At 45.0% G+C, this 12,775-nt stretch overlaps 1 protein-coding gene across 9 annotated transcripts in view; it reads right to left on the bottom strand.

Moving 5' to 3' along the window:
- LOC121863768 (kinesin-like protein KIF2A) overlaps window positions 1-12,775 on the bottom strand; it is a 149,875-nt gene that overhangs the window by 48,751 nt on the left and 88,349 nt on the right. For 7 of the 9 annotated variants that reach the window (XR_006088455.1, XR_006088456.1, XM_042362556.1 and 4 more), the window contains one exon: window positions 6,175-6,228. The exons of the other annotated variants lie outside the window; for them this stretch is intronic. Coding sequence is in view for 5 of the 7 variants with exons in the window: in XM_042362556.1 (XP_042218490.1) it covers window positions 6,175-6,228 (54 nt within the window). In the remaining 2 variants the exon portion in view is untranslated. The remainder of the gene's footprint in view (window positions 1-6,174; window positions 6,229-12,775) is intronic. 9 annotated transcript variants of the gene reach the window in all.

The following is a 12,775-nucleotide window of genomic DNA, read 5'->3' as shown; positions in this document are numbered from 1 at the left end:
AACAACTATGGCAGTGGCATCATAAATAGTTTGGCAATGATTTTAGTAAATTTCTGTCACTATAACCAAGCAATTGGCTATACAGGTATAATTAATGCCTACAAACAAAGACAGCTATTAAGACGTATTGATTACTACCTGCCAAGGGGCACCAAGTGGATGTAATACAGTGTTTACATGCAGTACTGTACTAACCTCAACAAGAAAGATCTATGGATCACAGGCTTAAGTAAATACAGAACAGTTATACAGTGGTCCCTCGGTTAACGAACACAATTTGTTCCACAGAGTCGTTCGTTAACCAAAAATTTCATTAACCAAATCTATTATTTCAATGGGATATTGGGTAATTGGTTCCAACTCACAGAAAAAGTACGTACCATACAAATTACTGTATACCAGTAATAGAATTAACAAACCATTAAATATAAACTAAATATAGTACTGTACTGTACTGTACAGTATACTGTACTGTACAATAAATAAAAAACAATAGAATAATGTACTGTATTTTAACTTACTTTGAGGTGTGTATGTCGTATTAACGGCAGCTTTATTTACATATCAAACGGCTGATTGTAGAGGCAGTCGATGATGACATGCCATATTCTTTACAGAGTGCATTGGTTCTAATGCCTTCTTCATGTTTCATAATAATTTCTGCACTGTATATTATCAATAAGTTCACTAAATTTCAGAATGACCAATAATTTTAATGTAAAAATGCAAAAATATTCAGGAGATCAACAAAATCGATGTTCACTCCACTGTAAACAAAGTTAAACTGAGAAGCGTTGTTGGGCGATTCAATCAGCTGATGGGTGCACAAAAACTGTTCCCTGTACTGTATATATATTATTAATATGTTAACTAAATTTCAGACTGACCAATACAGTAATTTTAAAATAAAAAATGCAGAAATATTCAAGAGACCAACTTTCTTGATATTTACTTCATGGAAACGAATGTAAACATAGAACCAATTACTGTACAGTATTGGCAGACTAGCCGATCAGCTGATGCGCACAACAAAACGTGTTTGTCGTAGGGATTTTGTGAATCGAAGTTTTGTTCGTTAATCGAACTGAAAATCCTTATGGGGGCTAATTCGATAACCAAAATTTCGTAAATCTAAACCCACTACAGTACTGCACACATGATGGATCACAAAAGAGGCTCATGTTATAACTTTCAATTTCTTTTCAAGTGTATAGAACAGTATAGAGGAAGTTTCTACATTTAGACTACCTGTACAGTACTGGAATTATACAATTAAAAGCCTCAAGCTATAGTGTAACTACAGGGGTTAAATTACCCCGGCCATACATCTGCAATGGTTGTTAGTGGTGTTCCATTCAAACTACGGTATCAGTAGCAAAGGACAATATGATAATCTCAACCCCTCAAGTACCTCCATTGTCAAGAGTATGGGAGCAGAAGGCTGGTAAAACAACAAGTGGGCTACATGTGACACCACTGAATGGGTCCACCATGCTGAGACCACGGACAGTCGGACACAGGTGCACTATAAAGCTGCAGAATGCTGCCTATTTTGGTGAATTTTAAGCAACAGCTTATTATCAGGGATGGGGTACAGTACTTATGAAATTCTGTCATTTTGATTAGTTTTTAAATTTAGGCAATGGTTGCAAGAAATGGGAAATATTGTATTTGGTGTAAGCCTCTGAGAGGTGAGGTGTCACCAGCTGGGATGACAGTACCCCCAAGGTGGTTCATTGTTAATCTGGTGAAGCAACTACTGGATTCTGAAAGAAAGGCTTAATACACTAAAACAATTTTAAGTGGCAAAAAATTCCATAATGATCAGTGATGGTCAATGATAAAAACAAAACTAAACCATGTATAAGATCACCAAGAGCCATGGACAAGAATATGAGACATCAAGTCAAGTTTAACATGACTACTGTACAGGCTGGCAAAAAAAGCCGAATTACAACTTGACAGGAATGTTTCAAACCAGTGTCAATAGTGACTCCCATTACTTTCTGAACATTAAGAGTTCAACAACAAAATTTATATTGCACTGTATGGGTAAATGATAAAACACTGACAAAGTTAGAAAACTTAATACCTAGGCAAACTTCAGTGCTTTGGTCTTCAGTTGTAGGAAATTAAACTGAAACTGTAAAGAAGCTGTACAAATACTGATGCAATATGGAACAAACAAATTATGTACACTGGCACTGAAGAAAAGAATGAAAATTTTTCTAGAGATATCATATCACTTAATTCATCAAAAACATAACTTTAAACCACCGATTACCCACTTTCTACGTCATGATTAAGCATCTGGGGTTGAATTCATAATGGTTTGTATTAAGCATATTCCCCACATGTCAAGATGTTAGAATGCAGTTGACTTGACACAAAATTACTGAAGATCGTACCCAATCGATTTGCTCAACATATTTTGCATCCTAAGTGAGTAGAAGTACAGTAAATGCATATGGTTTAGTCAAAGTAAAATATTTATACAAGTTTTGGTAGATATTTTTGTCCTTAATTATTATGTCTATCAGATACGTGCATTCTCATATCTTCTGTTTTAAGGAATATTAAGTGTATGAAACTGTGAATCAAACCCCACATCTGCCAGGTACACAAACACAACAACACACATTAACTGCCAACATTCTAGTACCAAAACAGTGAAGCATTTTAACTTGGTAAAATCTAAGACCCTTCCATTACTTCTAATAATCCATATTTTGTTGCAATTAGACAAGACAAATAAGACATTAATACAGTACTGTACAAGAGAGAGAGAGAGAGAGAGAGAGAGAGAGAGAGAGAGAGAGAGAGAGAGAGAGAGAGAGAGAGAGAGAGAGAGAGAGAGAGAGAGAATGAGAAGAGAGAGAGAGAGGAATGAGAGAGGAATGAGAGAGAGGAATGAGAGAGGAAGAGGAATGAGAAGAGAGAGAGAGGAATGAGAGAGAGAGAGAAGAATGAGAGACAGAGAGAGGAATGAGAGAGAGAGAGAGGAATGAGAGAGAGAGGAATGAGAGAGAGAGGAATGAGAGAGAGAGAGGAATGAGAGAGAGAGAGGAATGAGAGGAATACTGTATACTCGTATTCACAATGTTCTTTCTTCTGCCTCGACATGTTCCATCAAAATAAAATAAAACAATCCCAGATAAATTTAATTTTAACTGATAAGAGAACTGTAAGGGCGAGTTAACTGGTTATAGATAAAGTACTGCATTAGGTTAATCTACAAAGGTTACCACAAAAAACAGTTATCACTGGTAAGATGCAAATCCCACACATTACAATGATCACTGGCATGTGATAATCCCTGAGTATAGTATAATATTAATGGGATAATTCGTTATAAGTAAATGAGCTAATGATCAACATAATTAGCTGTTCCATGATAAAAGTACAGTAATCTTGTATAGAAGAGAGTAAACTGTCTGGATCATCTTCAGGTACACAAACTGTTTCCTTATCAATAATCCTACAACATCACAATACTGTACTTAATATGCCACACTACAACTCTTATCTCCTATATAAAAATGAAATCTAATATGGCAATAAGTCGATGGTTTTCGTTATCAGAGAATGACCACAGCTTCCAGAGAATAACAGCAACAAACATGTGGAAGGTTGGTGATCCCACCACCCACCTTATGTGGGAGGCTGGTAGTGACCCCGACCACCCACCTTATGTGGGGGGATGGCGGTGACCCGCCCACCCACAATATGTGGGATGGTGGTGGTGACCCGACCACCCACATTGTGGGAGGATAGCGGTGACCAAACCACCCACAATATGTGGATGGGTGGCGGTGACCCGACCACCCACATTATGTGGGATGGTGGTGGTGACCCGACCACCCACATTATGTGGGATGGTGGTGGTGACCCGACCACCCACATTGTGGGAGGATGGCGGTGACCAGACCACCCACAATATGTGGATGGGTGGCGGTGACCCGCCCACCCACAATATGTGGGATGGTGGTGGTGACCCGACCACCCACATTGTGGGAGGATAGCGGTGACCAAACCACCCACAATATGTAGATGGGTGGCGGTGACCCGACCACCCACATTATGTGGGATGGTGGTGGTGACCCGACCACCCACATTATGTGGGATGGTGGTGGTGACCCGCCCACCCACAATATGTGGGATGGTGGTGGTGACCCGACCACCCACATTGTGGGAGGATGGCGGTGACCAGACCACCCACAATATGTGGATGGGTGGCGGTGACCCGACCACCCACAATATGTGGATGGGTGGCGGTGACCCGACCACCCACAATATGTGGATGGGTGGCGGTGACCCGATCACCCACAATATGTGGGATGGTGGTGGTGACCCGACCACCCACATTATGTGGGATGGTGGTGGTGACCCGCCCACCCACAATATGTGGGATGGTGGTGGTGACCCGACCACCCACATTGTGGGAGGATGGCGGTGACCAGACCACCCACAATATGTGGATGGGTGGCGGTGACCCGACCACCCACAATATGTGGATGGGTGGCGGTGACCCGACCACCCACAATATGTGGATGGGTGGCGGTGACCCGACCACCCACAATATGTGGATGGGTGGCGGTGACCAGACCACCCACAATATGTGGATGGGTGGTGGTGACCCGACCACCCACATTATGTGGGATGGTGGTGACCAAACCACCCACAATATGTGGATGGGTGGCGGTGACCCGACCACCCACAATATGTGGATGGGTGGCGGTGACCCGACCACCCACAATATGTGGATGGGTGGCGGTGACCAGACCACCCACAATATGTGGATGGGTGGCGGTGACCCGACCACCCACAATATGTGGATGGGTGGCAGTCACCCGACCACCCACAATATGTGGATGGATGGCGGTGACCCGACCACCCACAATATGTGGATGGATGGCGGTGACCCGACCACCCACAATATGTGGATGGATGGCGGTGACCCGACCACCTACAATATGTGGATGGATGGCGGTGACCAGACTGCCCACATTATGTGGGAGGATGGTGGTGACCCCACCACCCACATTATGTGGGATGATGGTGGTGACCCCACCACCCACATTGTGGGAAGATAGTGGTGACCCCACCACCCACATTATGTGGGAGGATGGTGGTGACCCCACAACCCACATTATGTGGGAGGATGGTGGTGACCCCACCACCCACATTATGTGGGAGGATGGTGGTGACCCCACCACCCACATTATGTGGGAGGATGGTGGTAACCCCACCACCCACATTATGTGGGAGGATGGTGGTGACCCCAACACCCACATTATGTGGGAGGATGGTGGTGACCCCACCACCCACATTATGTGGGAGGATGGTGGTGACCCCACCACCCACATTATGTGGGAGGATGGTGGTGACCCCACCACCCACATTATGTGGGAGGATGGTGGTGACCCCACCACCCACATTGTGTGGGAGGAAGGAAGTGACCCCACCACCCACACACACACACACACACAAAGGTGGGAGGGAGTTATACATACATATACACACACAGGTGGAAGGATAGTGATCACACACACAGGAGGATGGTGGTGGTCTCTAACCCACCTACCCAACCACACGTGAAAGTAAGCAGATGTCCTCACAACATACACTCAACACTTGTTACTGACAACATTACTGCGAGGTTTTATACAAAGTTGTTTACTAACTACTGCATCCTTAACTTAGAAGTCTTACAATTAAAAAAAAATACAAACTAATGAAAAATAAGACTCGTGCTACTTTTTTTAATAATAAAACATGAATTGCCTACTCGTCATGCTATAATGAAGTTAACAATCCGCCAGTGAATTGTTTAGGTAGTAATTAACAATAAGGATGGGGGTTGAGGGGGAGGGGTTAAGGGACAACCACCTTACACTAAAATTAACTAAATAAAAACTTTTCAGGACAAACCCGAGTAACTTAATATAGGAAAATAGTACAGAACTGGGATGCGTGATAACATTAATCTAACACACGATGCAACTTAAAATCGGTTTAATGTGATTTAAAAATAACGTTGTTGAAGCTAACGAGAAATTATATATTTAAAAACAAACAAATCCGAACAACAGAAAATGGGACCGAAGACAAAGGCCTGAAAAGGACGGACTGACATACAGTGCGACAATTACAATTTGGTTAATAATTACTTACAGGAGGATCATCATCATCATCATCATCATCATCCACATCATCACCATCATCATCCTGGGGGATGCATGGTAGGGGTAGAGGGACCAAGTGTGTTAACAAAGCGGACTGATTGATGGAGGGTTACACATTATATAGTATTTAGGGATACGAATAAACAAGACGTAGTAAGCTTTACTAAAGGCATAATACCTTCCTCCAATACTGATGTCACCTGTGAAATATTAATAAATCTGGGTTAACAAAACACGAATTTTGCACTACCCCAGCTTTATAGAGCGGCATTAACAAACCTGTCAACCACATTATTAACTTATCAGTATTGACAATCACACCAAAACAACTATAACAATAACAAATATCCTTGACAAGTGATGTAGAATGAAAGCTCCCGCAGGTCGAGCGGTGTAGAGCACTCATCATTTACGTACACACTGATTTAGGTCATGTAGAGAAATTTGTCGTCATTCCAAACATGTTACAGTACCGGTTTCATAATTAAATATGTGTGGTGTTGTCAAGGTCCTAACAAAGTGTTACATACATACATACATACACATATACATATATATATATATATATATATATATATATATATATATATATATATATATATATATATATATACATGTACATATATATATATATATATTATATATATATATAATGTTCAATGACATGTCATTCTGAACTAAGGGACATAAATACTGGGTAAAGAGCTCTCCGAACTCAATATAAAAGTACACAGACCTAAGTTTCTCCATGTACTTTGAATATTATGAAATAGACTAACAGACAAGGCACATGAGCTTGAACAGTGAGGCACGAGCCTAAACACTGACTGGACTGCCTAACTATTAACTTGACAGGGTTGCTGTAGCTACACACAATCAGTGGTGGCCGCAAACACACGTAAACATTCATTCCGGTAAAAGTAAGTGGTGGGATGCTGGTCCATCTACTCATACAACAGGGGTGAGAGGGATGCTGGTCCATCTACTCATAGAACAAGGGTGAGAGGGATGCTGGTCCATCTACTCATAGAACAAGGGTGAGAGGGATGCTAGTCCATCTACTCATAGAACAGGGGTGAGAGGGATGCTGGTCCATCTACTCATAGAACAGGGGTGAGAGTGCTGGTCCATCTACTCATACAACAGGGGTGAGAGGATGCTGGTCCATCTACTCATAGAACAGGGGTGAGAGGGATGCTGGTCCATCTACTATAGAACAAGGGTGAGAGGGATGCTGGTCCATCTACTCCATAGAACAGGGGTGAGAGGGATGCTGGTCCATCTACTCATAGAACAGGGGTGAGAGGGATGCTGGTCCATCTACTCATAGAACAGGGGGTGAGGGATGCTGGTCCATCTACTTATAGAACAGGGGTGAGCGGGATGCTGGTCCATCTACTCATAGAACAGGGGTGAGAGGGATGCTGGTCCATCTACTCATAGAACAAGGGTGAGAAGGATGCTGGTCCATCTACTCATACAACAGGGGGTGAGGGATGCTGGTCCATCTACTCACACAAAAAGGGTGAGAGGGATGCTGGTCCATCTACTCATAAAACAAGGGTGAGAGGGATGCCCATCTACTCACAGAACAGGGGTGAGAGGATGCTGGTCCATCTACCATAGAACAGGGGTGAGAGGATGCTGGTCCATCTACTCATAGAACAGGGGTGAGAGGATGCTGGTCCATCTACTTACAGAACAGGGGTGAGAGGGATGCTGGTCCATCTACTCATACAACAAGGGTGGAGCGGATGCTGGTCCATCTACTCATACAACAGGGTGAGAGGGATGCTGTCCATCTATCATAAGGGGTGAGAGGGATGCTGGTCCATCTACTCATAGAACAGGGGTGAGAGGGATGCTGGTCCATCTACTACAGAACAGGGTGAGGGATGCTGGTCCATCTACTCATAGAACAGGGTGAGAGGGATGCTGGTCCATCTACTCATAGAACAGGGGTGAGGAGGATGCTGGTCCATCTACCATAGAACAGGGGTGAGGATGCTGGTCCATCTACCATAGAACAAGGGTGAGCGGGATGATGGTCCATCTACTCATAGAACAGGGGTGAGAGGATGCTGGTCCATCTACCATAGAACAGGGGTGGAGGGATGCTGGTCCATCTACTCATACAACAAGGGTGAGAGGGATGCTGGTCCATCTACTCATACAACAGGGGTGAGAGGGATGTTGGTCCATCTACTCATACAACAAGGGGTGAGAGGGATGCTGGTCCATCTACTCATACAACAAGGGTGAGAGGGATGCTGGTCCATCTACTCATACTACAGGGGTGAGAGGGATGTTGGTCCATCTACTCATACAACAGGGGTGAGAGGATGCTGGTCCATCTACTCATACAACAAGGGGTGAGAGGGATGCTGGTCCATCTACTCATACAACAAGGGTGAGAGGGATGCTGGTCCATCTACTCATAGAACAGGGGAGGAGGGATGCTGGTCCATCTACTACAGAACAGGGGTGAGAGGGATGGTCCATCACCAGAACAGGGGTGAGGGATGCTGGTCCATCTACTCATACAACAAGGGTGAGAGGGATGTTGGTCCATCTACTCATAGAACAGGAGTGAGAGGGATGCTGGTCCACCTACTCATACTACAGGTGAGAGGGATGTTGGTCCATCTACTCATAGAACAAGGGTGAGAGGGATGCTGGTCCACCTACTCAGAACAGGGGTGAGCGATGCTGGTCCATCTACTCATACTACAGGGGTGAGAGGGATGCTGGTCCGTTCACCATACAACAGGGGGAGAGGATGCTGGTCCATCTACTCATAGAACAAGGGTAGAGGATGCTGGTCCATCTACCATACTACAGGGGTGAGAGGAAGTTGGTCCATCTACTCATACAACAGGGGTGAGAGGGATGCTGGTCCTTCTACTCATACAACAGGAGTGAGAGGGATGCTGGTCCATCTACTCATACTACAGGGGTGAGAGGGATGTTGGTCCATCTACCATAGAAAAGGGTGAGAGGGATGCTGGTCCATCTACCATACACAGGGTGAGAGGATGCTGTCCATCTACTCATAGAACAAGGGTGAGAGGGATGCTGGTCCATCTACTCATACTACAGGGTGAGAGGGATGTTGGTCCATCTACTCACACAACAGGGTGAGAGGGATGCTGGTCCTTCACTCATACAACAGGAGTGAGAGGGATGCTGGTCCACCTACTCATACCACAGGGGTGAGAGGGATGTTGGTCCATCTACTCATACAACAAGGGTGAGAGGATGCTGGTCCTCTACTCATACAACAGGAGTGAGAGGGATGCTGGTCCACCCACCATACCACAGGGTGAGAGAGGGATGTTGGTCCATCTACTCATACAACAGGGGTGAGAGGGATGCTGGTCCTTCTACTCATACAACAGGAGGAGAGGATGCTGGTCCATCTACTACACAACAGGGGTGAGAGGGATGCTGGTCCTTCACTCATACAACAGGGGTGAGAGGGATGTTGGTCCATCTACTCATACAACAGGGGTGAGAGGGATGCTGGTCCTCTACAACAGGAGTGAGAGGGATGCTGGTCCACCTACTCATACTACAGGGGTGAGAGGGATGCTGGTCCATCTACTCATACAACAAGGGTGAGCGGATGCTGGTCCGCTCTACTCATACAACAGGAGGAGAGGGATGCTGGTCCACCTACTCATACTACAGGGGTGAGAGGATGTTGGTCCATCTACTACAGCCAACAGGGGTGAGAGGGATGCTGGTCCATCTACTCATACTACAGGGGTGAGAGATGCTGGTCCATCTACTCATACAACAAGGGGTGAGCGGATGCTGGTCCGCCTACTCATACTACAGGGGTGAGAGGGATGCTGGTCCATCTACTCATACAACAGGGGTGAGAGGGATGGTCCATCTACTCATACAACAGGGGTGAGAGGGATGGGTCCATCTACCATACAACAAGGGTGAGCGGGATGCTGGTCCGCCCACTCATACTACAGGGTGAGAGGGATGCTGGTCCATCTACTCATACAACAGGGTGAGAGGATGCTGGTCCATCTACTCATACTACAGGGGTGAGAGGATGCTGGTCCATCTACTCATACAACAAGGGTGAGCGGGATGCTGGTCCGCTTCCACCATACAACAGGAGGAGAGGATGCTGTCCACCTACTCATACTACAGGGGTGAGAGGATGTTGGTCCATCTACTCATACAACAGGGGTGAGAGGATGCTGGTCCATCTACTCATACTAGGGGGTGAGAGGGATGCTGGTCCATCTACTCATACAACAGGGGTGAGAGGATGCTGGTCCATCTACTCATACAACGGAGTGAGAGGGATGCTGGTCCACCCACTCATACTACAGGGGTGAGAGGGATGCTGGTCCATCTACTCATACAACAGGAGGAGAGGGATGCTGGTCCATCTACTATAGAACAAGGGTGAGAGGGATGTTGGTCCATCTACTCATACAACAGGGGTGAGAGGGATGCTGGTCCATCTACTCATACAACAGGAGTGAGAGGATGCTGGTCCACCCACTCATACTACAGGTGAGAGGGATGCTGGTCCATCTACTCATACAACAGGGGAGAGGGATGCTGGTCCATCTACTCTAGAACAAGGGTGAGAGGGATGTTGGTCCATCCACCAAAACAGGGTGAGAGGGATGCTGGTCCACCTATCATACAACAGGAGTGAGAGGGATGCTGGTCCATCTACTCATACAACAGGGGAGAGGATGCTGGTCCATCTACTCATACCAGGGTGAGAGGGATGCTGGTCCATCTACTCAAACAAGGGTGAGCGATGCTGGTCCATCTACTCATACAACAGGAGTGAGAGGGATGCTGGTCCATCTACTCATACAACAAGGGTGAGAGGATGCTGGTCCATCTACTCATACTACAGGGGAGGGGATGCTGGTCCATCTACCCATACAACAAGGGTGAGAGGGATGCTGGTCAATCTACTCATACATCAACAGGGTGAGAGGGATGCTGGTCAATCTACTCATACATCAACAGGGGTGAGAGGGATGCTGGTCCATCTACTCATACATCAACAGGGGTGAGAGGGATGCTGGTCCATCTACTCATACATCAACAGGGGTGAGAGGGATGCTGGTCCATCATACAAACGGAGGTAAGCGTGGGAGGAAAACGCTGGTAACCACAAGGCAGAACATTTACTCTTCACTCCTGGAATAAGATGCCAAAATAACAGGATGACGGTCATGTGAGACAACCTAGACACCATGTAGAGGGAAAACGTTCCTCGCATTAACAAACGTTCATACAATAATATTAAAAAAGGCTGTTCAAGTCGTACTAAAGAGAAACAACATAGCTAAATATATGTAATCTGTCTGTAGCCATACTTGATAATTCGGGATAATATAGGTGCACCTGTCTGTAGCCATACTTGATAATTGGGGATAACATAGGTGCACCTGTCTGTAGCCATACTTGATAATTGGGGATAACATAGGTGCACCTGTCTGTAGCCATACTTGATAATTGGGGTTAACATAGGTGCACCTGTTTGTAGCCATACTTGATAATTGGGGTTAACATAGGTGCACCTGTCTGTAGCCATACTTGATAATTGGGGATAACATAGGTGCACCTGTCTGTAGCCAACTTGTATAATTGGGGTTAACATAGGCATCTGTCTGTAGCCATACTTGATAATTGGGGATAACATAGGTGCACCTGTCTGTAGCCATACTGATAATTGGGGATAACATAGGTGCACCTGTCTGTAGCCATACTTGATAATTGGGGATAACATAGGTGCACCTGTCTGTAGTCATACTTGATAATTGGGGATAACATAGTGCACCTGTCTGTGGCCATACTTGGATAATTGGGGATAACATAGGTGCACCTGTCTGTAGCCACATTTCTGATAATTGGGGATAACATAGGTGCACCTGTCTGTAGCCATACTTGATAATTGGGGATAACATAGGTGCACCGTCTGTAGCTACTTTGATAATTGGGGGATAACATAGGTGATCTGTCTGTAGCCATACTTGATAATTGGGGTTAACATAGGTGCACCTGTTCGTAAAATATACTTGATAATTGGGGTTAACATAGGGCACATCTGTCTGTAGCCATACTTGATAATTGGGGATAACATAGGTGCACCTGTCTGTACATACTTGATAATTGGGGATAACATAGGCATTCAGTTCGTAGCCATACTTGATAATTGGGATAACATAGGTGCACCTGTCTGATAAATACTTGATAATTGGGGATAACATAGGTGCACCTTCGTTAGCCATACTTGATAATTGGGGATAACATAGGTGCACCTGTCTGTAGCTACTTGATAATTGGGATAACATAGGTGCACCTGTCTGTAGCCATACTTGATAATTGGGGGATAACATAGGTGCACCTGTCTGTAGCCATACTTGATAATTGGGGATAACATAGGTGCATCTGTCTGTAGCCATACTGATAATTGGGGATAACATAGGTGCACCTGTCTGTAGCCATACTTGATAATTGGGGTTAACATAGGTGCATCTGTCTGTAGCCATACTTGATAATTGGGGATAACATAGGTGCACCTGTCTGTAGCATAC

Source organism: Homarus americanus, unplaced genomic scaffold (assembly GCF_018991925.1).
Source record: "Homarus americanus isolate GMGI-L3 unplaced genomic scaffold, GMGI_Hamer_2.0 scaffold48354, whole genome shotgun sequence".
Taxonomy (NCBI): domain Eukaryota; kingdom Metazoa; phylum Arthropoda; class Malacostraca; order Decapoda; family Nephropidae; genus Homarus; species Homarus americanus.
Note: the sequence above shows the minus strand (reverse complement) of the source record. Positions and strands in the feature narration are given on the sequence as shown.